This window comes from Lolium rigidum, chromosome 7, assembly GCF_022539505.1.
Source record: "Lolium rigidum isolate FL_2022 chromosome 7, APGP_CSIRO_Lrig_0.1, whole genome shotgun sequence".
In the NCBI taxonomy this organism is placed as follows: Eukaryota; Viridiplantae; Streptophyta; class Magnoliopsida; order Poales; family Poaceae; genus Lolium; species Lolium rigidum.
The window spans coordinates 312,035,366-312,050,439 of NC_061514.1; the positions used below are offsets into that span (position 1 = coordinate 312,035,366).

At 52.1% G+C, this 15,074-nt stretch overlaps 1 protein-coding gene across 1 annotated transcript; it reads left to right on the forward strand.

The window, feature by feature from the left end:
- The first annotated feature begins 2,405 nt into the window (after positions 1-2,405).
- Positions 2,406-7,169, forward strand: LOC124674757 (primary amine oxidase-like). Its single transcript, XM_047210811.1, has 5 exons — positions 2,406-3,861; positions 4,905-5,018; positions 6,035-6,484; positions 6,584-6,681; positions 6,797-7,169. Exons 1-5 carry the CDS (start codon positions 2,488-2,490, stop codon positions 6,999-7,001), a joined length of 2,241 nt encoding a protein of 746 aa, XP_047066767.1. The 5' UTR covers positions 2,406-2,487; the 3' UTR covers positions 7,002-7,169.
- The last annotated feature ends 7,905 nt before the right edge of the window (positions 7,170-15,074 follow it).

Here is a 15,074-nt window from a genome sequence, read left to right on the forward strand (position 1 = left end):
GGAATCACTCACTTACAGTATGCAGACGATACAATTATCATGATCCAGGATGATGAGCAGCAGCTAGCCAACCTTAAGTTCATACTCATGTGTTTCGAGGACATGTCGGGCCTAAAAATCAACTATCACAAATCATAGGTGATTATCATGGGGAGATCACCGGAGAGACAACAGACGGTGGCGGACCAGCTGAATTGCAAATTGGGGGAGTTTGCATTCATTTACCTCGGGCTCCCAATATCGGATAGAGCGCTGACCATGGAACAATGGTTGTTCCTCGTCAGGAAGTTGGCTGCTAAAGTGGAACCGTGGTGGGGCAAGTTCATGTCGTCAGGGGGACGGCTGATCTTGTCCAACGCCTGTCTGGCCAACCTTCCAACATACGCGATGGGTCTCTTCCTGTTACAAGATGGTATTCATGCCAAGTTTGATTCACACAGAGCAAGATTCTACTGGGAAGGGGTGGGCCCTAAGAGGAAATTTCACCTGGTCAATTGCCCAACGGTTTGCAGGCCTAAGGATTGTGGGGGCCTGGTGATTGTCAACTCTAGGCTCATGAATGTGGCTCTTATGATGAAATGGGTTTGGAAGATGTATCAAGACGGCAACCAATTGTGGAGAGCCAAGTACGTTAACTCCGACGACATTTTTGCGGCGTCAGGACAGCGGGGCTCCCAATTTTGGCGCAGTCTCCACAAAATTAAGCATCTGTTTAAACTTGGCGCTAAACATTCCATCAGGAACGAACGCCGTACTAAGTTCTGGATGGATCGCTGGGCGGGGGAGGCGCCTCTAAAAGATAGGTTCCCATGCTTGTTCAACGTTGCGTGCTCACAAATGGATTCCGTGGCACAGGTGTGCGGCTCCACTGAGCCACTAAGATTTAGAAGACAGCTGGATCATGAGTTGGTCAGTGCCCCTGCAGAGCTGCAGTCATTCATCCAATCTACAGTGCTCTCCGAAGGTCGGGACAGGGTGTCCTGGCGCTTCGAGAGTGACGGGATTTTCTCAGTAAGGTCCATGTATGCGCGCCTGTCGCAAGGGGCGACCCTGGCGCATTTCAAGGATGGTTGGGCTGCCAAAGTCCCGCTTAAGATCCGCATCTTCGCGTGGCAGCTAGTCCTGGATCGGCTCCCATCTAGCGCCAACCTCATGTCGAGGCACGGCCCAGGCAACGACAACTTCTCTCTCTGTGGGGAAAGAGAGATGGCGGATCACATCTTCTTCACTTGTCCTCTGGCCGTGTTTTCCTGGAGCGTCTTAAGGCAGATTCTTCAGTGCAGCTGGTGCCCCGCCTCCTTCCCGCAATTCTTTGCGATAGTTGCCAATTTCGCGGGACGAGCGCGTAGAACTATTTGGTGCCTCTTCCTGGCACAATCCTGGGCTCTTTGGCTTATTAGAAACAAGCTTACCATGGAGGCTAAGCTCATTAGGCATCCAGCTGACATAATCTTTAAAACCTTGTTTTGCTTGCAGCAGTGGCTCATCCTGGCGAAGCCTCTGGACCGTCCCTGGTTTAGATGGCTGATCTCCGAGCTCAGACGGGTGCACGCTATCCATCTTCCGGACGACGCCTGAAGCTTTATCTTCCTTGTTCATCCAGGGGGTGGATGTCGACCTTGTCTTCGCTCGCTCTTTGGCTGTCGGTCTGTTAGGGGAGGCCGACCCCAATTTATCTTTTCTATCATAGTATCTTGGCTAAGCTGTATGCCGCAGCATGTAATGAATCGTTGTGAACCTGCAGGGCTTTATTAATTTAAAGTCGGGCACTCAGTGCCTTTTATCTAAAAAAAAGCTTTGGCTGCTTGCAAATGCGACCAGGGCAGATAAGGACTTGGGACATTTTGAACACTCTAGCCACGAATCTTTCTTCTTTCTCCGTAAAAAGCATTTTCTTTCTCTGCATGAAACTTCAACACTGCCCAGCTAGGATCGATGTAGAATCTTGGACAAAGACATGTCCTTCCTTGATACTTTTCCCCCCTTTCCATAACATTAGTGCAATAGAACAGTTGTGGCCACTGACCAGCACTGCTAATAGTATTAGTGACGCAGAATACTGTTGCGGGACGTAGATCGAACTAGTGGAAGTGTGATCGTTTCCCATGATCTACATAAGCACAAAACATGTGTATTCAAATTGTCCTCTTATTTTCGCTCTTGATTTTGCTCATGTAGGAGCTAGCCCCGTCAGCCCGTCTAGCTATTCGATACTGACCGGGCTTTGTCCTCGCATATTGGAAGTGGAAATAGCTATCGATCACCTGTGTATCGAGAGCTATCCTGCGATCGTGATCGACGATGTAACATCACTTGTTGCTTAGTGTTTGCCGCTTTGGGGTGACGTACGCGATTCAATGGCTGCATCCTTCTATCGAGCTTTGCTTGACGAACGTGTGATCTATAAACGAGTCCCGGCAGAAGATTTCCCTCTTCTCATCAGCTCACTGTGAGCGAGAGTGACAGTGCACACCACTGACCACTTCAATGGATTACTCCGCCTCCCTGCTCCGCCTCACCTTCCTCGCCCTCGGCGCCGCCCTGGTCCTCCTCGTCGCCCGCTCCGCCTTCCGCCTGCCACATGACATCGACGACACCGCCTCCATCTTCGACGACGGCGCCGGCTGCACCCGGTTCTCGCCGTGGGCCTGCGGACGCCAACGACGGACGGACACGGCGCCAAAGCCAAAGCCGTCGTCGCCGCCACGGTCGTCGCATGAGTCCGACGTGCCGCGCCACCCGCTCGACCCGCTCACGGTGACGGAGGTCAACCGCGCGCGCGAGCTCCTGCGCGCGCACCCGCCGTTCGCGTCGTCGCCGTCGTCCCTGGCCGTGCACGAGCTCGCGCTCGACGAGCCGGAGAAGCCCGTCGTCCGGCGCTGGCGCAAGGGCGCCAGCGACGGGCTCCCGCCCCGCCGCGCCGTGGCCGTCGTCCGCTTCCGCGGCGAGTCCCACGTGCTCGCCGTCGACCTCGAAACCGGCGCGGTCACCCCTCTGCCTGCCCCCGCTTCCGGGTACCCGACGATGACCATGGACGAGCAGAGGGGCCTCTGCGCGGCGCCGTTCTCCGACCCGGCGTTCAACGCCAGCATCCGCCGCCGCGGCGTCCGCATGGGCGACGTGGCGTGCCTGCCCATCTCGCCGGGGTGGTACGGCCCCGCCGAGGACGGCGGCCGGCGGCTGATCAAGAGCCAATGCTTCTCGACCGAGGGCACCGCCAACTTCTACATGCGCCCCATCGAGGGCCTCACCGTGCTGGTGGACATGGACACCGGGAAGGTCGTCCACATCTCCGACCGCGGCGCCGGCATCCCCATCCCCGCCGCCAAGAACACCGACTACCGCCGCGCCGCCGACGACGACCAGGAAGACACCGGTAAACAGAGCACGTTCGGGTACCAGACGGTGCGGGCGCCGTCGATGGAGCCGGCGCCGGAGGGCCCGGGGTTCGAGGTGGAGGACGGGCACACGGTGCGGTGGGCCGGGTGGGAGTTCCACCTGAAGGCGGACGCGCGCGCCGGGATGATCGTGTCGCGCGCGGCGGTGCAGGACCCGTCCACCGGCGCGCGGCGGGAGGTGATGTACAAGGGCATGGCGTCGGAGCTGTTCGTGCCGTACATGGACCCGACGGAGGCGTGGTACTTCAAGACGTACATGGACGCCGGGGAGTACGGCTTCGGGCTGCAGGCCATGCCGCTGGTGCCGCTCAACGACTGCCCGCGCCACGCGCGCTACATGGACGGCGTCTTCGTCGCCGCCGACGGGCGGCCGTACGTGCGGGAGAACATGATCTGCGTCTTCGAGCGGTACGCCGGCGACATCGCGTGGCGACACTCCGAGAGCCCCATCACCGGCATGGACGTAAGTGCGCGCACACACACCTACCCTAGCTATCGCTCCCTGCTAGCTTTGTTTTGTCACGCCGTGCAACCATACTTGGCGCCAAAGATGCGAGTCGTATGCTACACCTGACCTGCGAGTTTTGGCGCAACTTTGGGTGACAATCTGACAACGATTGGTGAATATATTTTCAACACTAGGACGACGAGCCTAGGAAGAAGAATCTTGATTTCGTATATGCGGCCAACAACACCTTGACAAAGACAATATTCTCACTCGTAATATTTCAGTAAAACATATCGACCCAAAAAAAATTAATTTCGAAATTTTTGATGATTTTTGGGAGAAAATTTCACTCTTTTAGGTTTTAGGCAAAATGAAACCAAAATCACTTAAATTCAAGGTAGCGGCCGAAATATTTCCGAAACTGAAAATTGAAAATGACCATGATAGTAAGTGAGTACATTTTTATTAGCTTGTTTGTTAATTATGCTTTCTCTTGGTTCAAATTTTTCCACGTGTTTACCAATGTATTTTTTCTACAATCAATACCATATATAGTTATCATGATAAATAGTACATAATAGACATCAGTTGTTTCTTGCAAAATGAAGTTATTAAAAATGGCAAATCTTTCGCAGACCCTCACAAATACGCATATACACTCACCCCTATAAATACACGCACTGAAAAATATTTCGCTTTTCTATCTAAGACACCAAAGTGTTAAATCTGAAGTTTAAACTCTGATGAGTTGAAGGTGTCACTGCTCTTCTAATAATTTGGTTCTCATTCGCCAATGAGCTTGATTTGCCTAGTTGACAAAAAGTGACCACGACAGGTAATTAAAGATTGTGGTTATTTTTTCCACACTGATCTTTTCCTCTCAAGGAGGAGGAATCTTCAGCACTAGTCTAGCTATCACGTAGGAGTACGTGCGTGTCGATCGAGTTACCCTGGCGATGATATATGGATGCCTAACAAAGATGACTTGTTTCTTTGTGTACGTACGCCGCTTTGGGGTGAGGCTGCGACGTCTGAACTGGACGGGTGTGTGCGTGCAGATAAGGGAGTCGCGGCCGAAGGTGACGCTGGTGGCGCGGATGGCGGCGTCGGTGGCCAACTACGACTACATCATGGACTGGGAGTTCCAGATGGACGGCCTCATACGCATCAAGGTACCATCATTTCCATATCCTTCCTCTCGTCTCATGACCGATCAGCCTGGCTTGAACATACACACGTCAGACTTTGGTTACAAGTCATAGTTTTAAATAGCCGGTTATAGCCCGGCTATAGCTTTTCGAACAAGGTGCGGCTAAAGGCATTCACGTGCTAAAAGGTGGCTATAGCGCTATAGCCTTTTTCGGAGGTCACGACTATATCCTATAGCCTGCTATTTAAAACTATGGTTACAACACACCTGTGCAAGGGAAGTGCACGCTGTGGCAGCTATGTACAGGTGGAGGTCACAAGGACCTGAACACGAACAATCATAAATTTCATCCATAATTATTGCCGGGGTTTAAGTTCAAATTAAAACTAAAGTCAGGATAAGAATTATCGAACAGATGGAGTGTAGATGCCTTGTAAGTTCAGGGTTACAAAGGCATCGGAAAACCAAAAAAAAATACCACTCGCATAAAGTTAGAGTAGTAGTGGAGTCTTATGTGTCTATCGATCTACGGCCGGGTTGCTGTCGAGACTTCACTTCTGAAGAAAAGTTCTAGCAGGGGACAAGCAGATTCTCTCCTGAGTGTATGGTAAAAAGATGAGGATTCCTCTTGCTGGTGGAGCTTCACTTCATAAGAGTACCTAGCTAGCCTCATGGATTGGACCCCTCAACTGGACCTGCGCTCGTCATTCTCGCAACTAGCAACCGGGAACTTCTGAATAAAACTGGGGTGTCATTTTCGGCTTTTGATCATCTGCCAATTAAGACATCTCCAATGTCTATCACGTACGTACCTTCAATAGTGTTGCACCTCTGGCCTGTCCAAATCTTTGGCTATGTACCTCGCTTTTTTCAACTGAAAATTGGGAACGCACACAAGCATCATTTTCCATAAGTAAATGCATGATCAACATTGCTCTCGCTACTGTTAAGTTAGTAGCATATGAATGATCCAATTATTTTTCTTTATTCAAAGAAAGTTTGATCTCTTATCATCCTGTGATGCAATGAACATGTCAGGTTGGGCTAAGCGGGATCCTGATGGTGAAGGGCACGCCCTACGCCCACATGAACCAGGTCCGGCAGAACGAGGAGATGTATGGCACCCTCCTCTCCGAGAACGTCATCGGCGTCATCCACGACCACTACGTCACCTTCCGCCTCGACATGGATGTTGATGGCGCCGACAACTCCTTCGTCCGGGTGGAGATGGCCCGCCAGGACACCGCGCCAGGCGAGTCCCCTCGGAGGAGCTACCTGAAGGCCACCCGCCATGTGGCAAGCACGGAGAACGACGCGAAGATCCGGATGAAACTCTACGAGCCCGCCGAGTTCCACGTCATCAACCCAACAAAGAAGACGCGTGTAGGGAACCCGGTAGGGTACAAAGTCGTCCCCGCTGGCACCGCCGCTAGTTTGTTGGACCCTGAGGACCCACCGCAGAAGAGGGGTGCATTCACAAACAATCAGGTACAATTATTGTTTACACAACATTGGTCCAGATTAACATTTTGGGGCACACACATTGAGTCAACACTAAGATGTCTTTCATTTGGTTTTGTGCAACAGATTTGGGTCACGCCCTACAACAAGAGCGAAGAATGGGCTGGTGGGTTGTTCGTGTACCAGAGCAAAGGGGAGGACACACTGGCCACCTGGTCGGAGAGGTATGTTCATGTTCATCAACCGGATGCTTCTTCAACTCGTGTGGTTCTGAATGTTCTATATTCGTCATGTACAAAAAATAAATGTTCTGTATTCCCTGATTGCTTCAATATGCAGGGACCGTCCGATTGAGAATAAGGACATCGTGTTGTGGTACACCTTGGGGTTTCACCACGTCCCCTGCCAGGAGGACTTCCCAATCATGCCCACCGTCTCGTCCAGCTTCGACCTCAAGCCGGTCAACTTCTTCGAGAGCAACCCAATCCTCAGGCAGCGGCCTACCCAAGTGAACGACCTCCCGGTCTGTGCTGCTACCGCCTGAGACCATTGATTCATGATGATACACTCATATCATCTGTGCTCCGTGTCTAGCTAGTATGTATGGCTCTAGGTTTGTGTTGTATTGTGCTCCCTATGTTCATGCTAATATGAGGTGATTTGGACTGACACTCAATAATATAGCAATAAATGGATGACATAATTACACAAATTTGAACCGTTGAGTTCGTGTCGAGAAGTAATTATATATGGTTATCGTTCGTATCTAAAAAAAATTGCGATCAAATGGAGCTTCATTGATTAAGTAATGTGATTACAATCTTTCAACATGACATTCTCTAAAAAGGGTGGCTTATAATTAATCCACAAACACCTTTTCCTATTAGTACTAGCATTCTTAGCGCAAAGATGAGCTACCTCATTCGCTAGTCTGCCAATGAACTTAAAAGAAATGCAGAAATAAACCCACTAAGCTCCTTTATCTCCTAGCAAATGGAAGTAATTTCTGATCTACTTCCTCTAGGATCTTCCAAATGGTTCAACACCTCTTTGGCATCGGTTTCAATCTCTACTGATGTAAGATTTCGATCAATGGCGACTTGTACCCCATCACGTACCGCTAGAGCCTCCATAATCAACGAATTAGCAACATGTTCGTACCAAAACGCCTGACCTAGTAACAATTGGCCCTAGTGATCACGAACAACCAGCCCATGTAGTACCTTGTTTGTCCAACTCGATAAAGCCTACGTCCACATTGATTTTTATTGTTCCTTCTCTCGATTTCTTCCAAATTGGCCTCTCCTTAGGTGCTGCCTGTGGTTTATTAACAATACTAGGACAATTGCACGTGCGTTGCCACGGGATAGGAAATTTTATTATAGATAATATATTGAAACATGTGTCCTAATTTATGCGTATTCATATGATTGCTTAATTGTATTAAGATTGCTTCAACCCCATCAGTATATGCCTCAAGTTTATATCATCGTACCCGTAATTTTTTTTTTTAACATTCCATATTTATCAACATGTTAAAATGTAATATTCATATACTCCCTCCGATCCATATTAGCTAACTCTATTTTGTCTAGATTGGTACGTATCTAGATATTAAGTATATACTCTAGATGCATTTATATCTGAACAAAGTAAAGTCAATTAATTTGGATAAGAGAAAGTGCAATAGTTTAAGCCAGACATATTAACTTCCAAACCATAATTATCTCTTAATACAAAAAATAGTGTAACTGGCAAATTAATATAGCTGATGATTATGTATTTTGAGATGCTCTAGTAAAGGATGTTTTCTACACTCTCAAAGAAGCCAAACTTCACATCAAAAGTGAATGTACACTTGTGCATCTTTTGAACACCAATCTAGAAATCTAGCCAAGATGTAATTGTTGCTATGCAATCTAGAAATGGATCACGACATGCTCCTTGTGCTCATATAGGTGCCAACCTTTGGAGTTAGCCTAAGTTACGTGAAAGCCTAAGTTACATGAAAGGAAATAGAACATGTATTCATCAGGTAAAGAAAAACACAATAATCAAATACAAAATAGAAGGAAAAAATAATTGACACTTTTTAAAACTCTCACCATCACCCTCATTAGTCACACAAAAGTAGTCCAGCTCCAAAAAAAGTAAGATCCACATTTGCCAGTAAATAAGTACATGACACACACAAATTCACCACTATCTTCCCCTCACAGGCTCTCTCACTATGTTTATGTATCATCTCGCTGCACATAGGGACGAACCAACAAATGCACAGCTCCACACGTCAACAATGCCAACCAATGGGGTGCGGTTGGAGGATGACATGTGTATTTTTTTTTGCCTTTGTTTGTTAAAAATAAATCCCTATAATTGTAATAACAGTAATAACAAATGTTATAAAGACACATAAATTGCAGAATACATCCTCCATGTACTCCATTGATCTTATGTATGGCACAAATCAACTGCCGCAAGTGATGTAAAAGAAATTTAAGAGTGAAGCGTTTGGTTGATGAAGGATATTTTGGCTAAGCACAAACAAACGAAACGAAAAATTACAAAAAATACTAATTGTTGAAGATGATGCATGGACAAAATTTTACTGATTTTATTTCACACTTGTAGGGTTTAAAATATCAAGCATTTTTCGTGTGCGAAACTGGTTCTTCTATTTTTCGTTCATAGTTGAGATGAGCTAGGTTGCCTGGATACGGCGATGGGATATGGATACCGTGATACAGCGATTTTACAAAAACACAAATAAGGAGATACATGTGTATATATATAAATTGTTGATTCTTGTACTGACATGGTTATTTCCGTCAAGGTATTCTATAACGCAAACTTCTATACTTCTATATTGTGTTCTATAACTCCATATCCCAGCAGTCTCAGTAGCTATTGCTAAGAACCATATGGACTGTAGTTCTGATATATTGCAATCAAATATGCATACAAACCATAAAGGAGCTACTGAGCTTGCATGTTGCATCCCTGATACTGTATCCAATGAATAAGATTGCCAGCTGAATCAACTTGGACCAAGAAGAACTGGAGATGCGTGGAGGCGAAAGTGACCTGCATGCCTTCACGATGCAGCGGCGGATGGCCAAGTGTGCTTGCTGCTCAACGGCGGAGCGCGGAGGGTGCTTTTCGGCGGCTGAAAGCAGCGGGCGTCTGACAGAGCTGCTCGACTGCAGAGGGCGCTGCTCATCGCCGGATTGGTGAGTGGTGGATCTACCTTGACGCGCTTGAGGATCTCGTAGCCGGTCCTGCCGGGCATCCAGTACTCAGTGGTGATGAATAGCCCCAGGCCTAGCAGCTCCAGCGTCCTCGTCGCCAATTCGACGATGGTATCTGCACAAATGAAATACCGCACCTCAGCAACCCACATCAACGAACGAATCGCCGCCCAACTTTTCAAATCGATGATAAAATGATGTCGACGACGTGCAGGCTCGAGGCGGCGGCAGCGGGGAGACTCCCGTGACGGCTGCCGGGGCGTGTAGACACGCACGACGGTGAAGGGCGGCCTCGTGTGCTAGCTCATGGCGGCCGATGGCGTGCATGATCGAGGCGGCCGATGGCGTGTAGGATCAAGGCGGCGGCGGCGAGGAGACTCGCGCGATGGCGACGGTGTCGGGAGACTCGCACGACGTCTGGCGATGGGCAGGCTCGCGTAGCGGCCTCGTGTGCTAGCGGCGAGGTGGTTGCCAGACGGCAGACGTCGGAGAAGAGACATCAGCTTGAGTGGGAGATGATTGATTTGATTTCGAGTAAAATACATGGGACATCATGGAACTTGTTCGGATAAATCAGTTCAGTCACTGTACTTAGAAAAGTTCAATTTACGGTCATCAAAGACGCGATGCATGTTCATGTACCATCACCGTGGAAGGTCTGGCTACGTATTCTATGACATGGCAGTGTGGCAGTACAGTCCCAACCGGATGTAGTTTTCACAGAAACAACCTAAAGATCTCTTATTTATTTCTAAAAAACACCTTACCTGTGAGAAGGTTTGATTTCCTTTGTTCTCACCTCAAGCCCCAAATCCACCGCCGCTGGATTAGAGTGCCAACGCGCGCCCCTGCCTAAGAGCATCTCCAACAGACGCGCTAAATCGCGGCGCGCTATACCGGCGATTGGGCGCGTTGTATACCGCAGGCGCGCGGCATAGCGAATTTGCCTCCGGCAGAGGCTCTATTTTGCAGCGCGCGTTGGTGTGCGAAAAACGCACCTCCGGCAGAGGCTCTATTTTGCAGCGCACGCGCGTCACAAACTGCTACCGACCGTTATTTTTTGAAAATTCATCAAACAAACTATGAAAATATGATTGAAAATACGAATATATTTTAAAAGTTCAACGATACAATGCGACATTTAAACGAAAATACTAAACTACTCCTCCGACTGGTCGTCGGACTCCCAGTCGAAGTCGGAGCTGCTCAGTGTCGTGTCCGACACCGGCGTCGACGTCGTCGTCCACTGGAAGTCGGAGGAGGAGGAGGAGAGGACGATGGTCGACGGCCCTGCGCCGTTCTTCTTTTCCTCCTTCCTCCTCGCCGCCGCCTCGGCCCTCGCCTTCTTCCTCGTCGCGGACTCGGCGCGGCGCTTCTCGCGGCTCGCCTTTTTCTTCGCCTTCATCGCCGCCTTCTCCTCCTCCTTCTGCGCGTAGAAGGCCTCCGTGGCGGCGACGTCCTCGGGGAAGCGGCGCGCCCATTCGAGGCGCAGCGCCTCGTCGCGCTCGGCGATGAGGAGGCGCTGCTCCAGCTCCCGATGTCGGCGCTGCTGTTCGCGCGTGATCATCGGCGGCGGCGGCGCCAGCATCTCCGCTTGCTCCCGCGTGAAGGCATCGTGGAAATTCATCGTCCGCCGGGAGCGGCCGAGCCGCCAGGCGATAGCGTCGTACGCCCGCGCCGCCTCGTGCGCGGTGTCGAACGTACCGAGGCGGATCCGCTCCTCGCCGGAGCGGATTTCCGCGTCGAACCGGCCGCTCGGCCGCGCCCGGACACCGTGGTAGCCAGAGGAGGGGCGGCGGCGCGGAGGCATCTCGCGGGGGCGGCGCAGTCGGAGGCGGAGCGGCCGGAGGTGGAGCGGCGCGGGAGGGAGAGAGGCGAGGAGGGAGACGGACGCGTGGAGGAAATGGCAGTTGGACGCGCTCGCGCGTGGCGTGTTTATAGCGCGCGCGGCAGCGCACGCGGCAAGTTTCCCACGCGGGATAGCGCGAAAGCGCGCGGGCGGCAATTTTTTTAGCGCGCGCCTTTTCCCCGCCCCGCGTTCCATTCTCGACCTAGCATCCCACGCTCGTCCGGCCGGAGGAGTCACGAGAGCACCGAGGCAACACCATGGTCAACGACAGAGATGGCCAGAGCAGGGACATGTCTCGGAGGAACACAGGAACACGCAGGTGCTCGGGGAGAACTTCGCCATGATCCTATGGACTCCACCGAGTACGTCCGGTCGAGCAGGAGCCGCAAGGGTGGCCAAAAGAGGAGATCATTCAGCGGCGTAGGGTAGCCGGAGGCGGAGAAGATGGTGACCAATCAGCCGATATGAGCGCCACAACTTAATTCCTTCGGCATGGAAGACCAAGACGAGCAAGGCGAAGCTTCAAGGTAGCCTAACGTGGCGGGGAAGGTCGATCGGGGAGGGCCGTGTCGCGCATCGAAGGCAGCCGCTGCACGGGCAGGACCTGTCAATTTGCCTCACGTAAGCCACATCGACAAGCTCGTGCGAGGGCGCACTTGTCCTTCGCTACCGAGTCATCGACGAGACGACGTCATGCGACGCGAGTCGAACGACGTCATGCGACGCGAGTCGAACGTAAGCCACGGGCGAGGGAGTCCCGGCTCTCCTGCTGAAGACGCCGACCCGGGAGAAGAGGAGATGGCGGAACATTAGATTCTCGGTGGTGCAGGGTGGCGCTGGCGCGGAGGGTGCTTGTGGTGCGCGGAAGGCGGAGAGGAGTGCCGACGGTGGTGCGTGGAGGTCGGGGAACGGGGATAGGGAGCACATTCACCCGTGACGATTTCCGACCTCTGGCCGGAAGAACCAGCTGAGTCACGGTCTCATGGAGGAGTACCGCTCCTTTCTTTCTTGCCTTCTGCTGCCGCGCCGCAAGAACCAGCTGAGCTTGGTGGAGAGTGGCGCCTCAATCAACCCCAGGAGGACAACGTCAATTAGTTTAGGGAGATTTTAGCAAAACAAACGTCGCTGCTGACCGGTCAATACTCTGCCACATGTGCAGATACGTACATGTATCGTAACCAGTGACTGTATGTGAGTCGGCAACGCGTCTTTGATGACCGTAACTTGAACTTTCCTGAATACAGTGACTGAACTGATTTACACGAACAAGTAGTTCCATGATGTCCCATGTATTTTACTCTTTGATTTCCTTGTGAGGACTGGTTGACTGATTTTCTTGTGATTTTTTGTTATTTCCTTATTAGCTTTACTTTCCTTGTTTGACTGATTGATTACTGGATTGCATGCAGCGTAGCTGATTGATATTTCCTTGTTAGCTTTACTTTTCTTATTTGACCGACGACCAAATTGATGGAACGGTCGAAAGGTGGGAAGAATAGAAATTATGTTTAGTTTTTTTTTTTTTAAGTAGTAGAGATATACACAACCTATTTGCAGTACCGACAACTTAAACTTCTACATCTAGAAACCCTAACCCGCCTCCGGGTCGCCCCTGGGCGATTCTGAGGCGACCCCCCGCGCCGCCGCCACAGCCTCCCCTACCTACCTCGCCCGCAGCCCCCGCCACCGCCGGAGGAGGCCGCCCCACGGCGGACGGCGGCGGCGGGGAGCATCTCTCTGTTTCCCCCAAACAATCCAAAAACGAGACCTCCCGTCCCTTGTTCTGCTTTGGCGGCCGGGTTGCTCCTCGCGTCCGTGAATCGTCGGCGGCGGCTCGGCGCTCTCGCCCCTCGGTTCGTCCTCGCCGACCTCCTCCCCTGCCTCTCGAGCTCCGCTCCCGTGCGGCGCCTCTTCCTCGCGACGGCTGGTCGCTTCGGCGCCGGTGGCCGCTGCTCCTCGCGTCCCTGGCCGATGCGCTGACGGTTGGCTCCTTGTCCTTGTCGGACTCCTCCGGCTGCGGAAGATCTCGCGCGGAAGATCTGGCCCCGGGGGCGTCTTGCGGGATTGGGCCGGCCGGCTGCCCTTCAGCCTCGGGAAGGGCCCTCTACTCGCGACTTTGGTGCTGTTGAGGTGGTGAGGACGGCCTGTTCCGATGCGGAGTGGGAAGCACCATCTGTGCTCCTCATGTCAGTGCTCCGGGAGAAATCCCAGACCTGGACTTCTCCGGGTCAGGCGATGGCGCTATTTGGAGCTTCGTCTTGGAGCCTGATCTGTGTCGGGCGGCATCGCCTCTTGTCTTCTCGCCGGCCCTCGGTTCGTCTCCTTGCAGGATGAAGCTGTGGTCATGGTGGCTCAGGCGGTGCTGCCTAGACGTCCCGGGGTGGCCTCGGCTTGCGCTGCCCTTCGACTACGGGGGCGGCACACCGGTGTCGTCGCCCCAGTCTCGGCTATCCGATGCCCTTCGACCGTGTTTGGTCTCGGCGGCGCAACGCCCTCGGCTTCGCCGACGGCACACCGGTGTCGTCGCACGGACTCGGCTATCCGACGCCCTTCGATCGTGCCGGTGACGATTCTTGGTGTGCTCTTGTCCGGTCTCCACGTATTCCACTACCTATTCCTGGGGCTACTTGCCTTTGGTGTTGAGGTTCTCACCGGAGATCCTCCTCGGCTGTCGACTTGAGGTACTCAAGGTGGTGTTCTGGTTGCGACTTTGCTTTTGGTCGTGCCTTGTGGTGGTGGATTCGTTTCTGCATCGCCCTTCGACCATGGGGTCGGCACACCGGTGTCGTCGCCCCAGTCTCGGCTATCCGACGCCCTTCGACTGTGCTGGTCTCGGTTTTGCAGGTCCTCGCCCGTCGCTCGCCTTGCCAAGTCGTGGTGGTCGCTCCTTGAGATGCTGTCATCCGGGGGGTTCGGTTGGCTTCGAATGCTAACCTCCCCTTCCCTTTGTGTTTCCCCTGTTTCTAGTTGTTTTCCTTTTCTGTCATTTAATTGTCTTCTTCTCCCTTGTATCCCCTGTAATATCTCTAATCTGATTGTAAGATCATGGGCCTGCCAGGCTACTTTCGATGGAATGCAACAAGCTGTGGGGTTTTTGCCCCCCCGTCAACCTCGAAAAAAAAAACTTCTACATCTACACTACTTAAAAAGGAGGAACGTGTTCCTTATTCTGCCAATACGTCAAACCTCTCGTCGTCGTCGCTCCCTCCCACGAGCGGACGCATATATGGGCCAAGCCCAGCAAGGAAACGTTGTATGTCAACTCTCCTCTTCCTTCACTCCGTTCGAACAGAATTCACATCCAGGATTTCCCTTCCACGCTACGGAACCGCAGCAGATTGATCTCCTGTGGCGCCGACGACCCCTGATGCGCGCCGACGACCTCCTTATGTGCCGACGACCCCTTATCCTCTCTCTCTCCCAGTCTCTCTCCCCACGCGCACCACTCCGCCTCACCGACGATGGCGCCGAGCGCCCCTGCTCCAACGCCGCCCCTCTGACCTGCTGCGTCGCGGCCTCC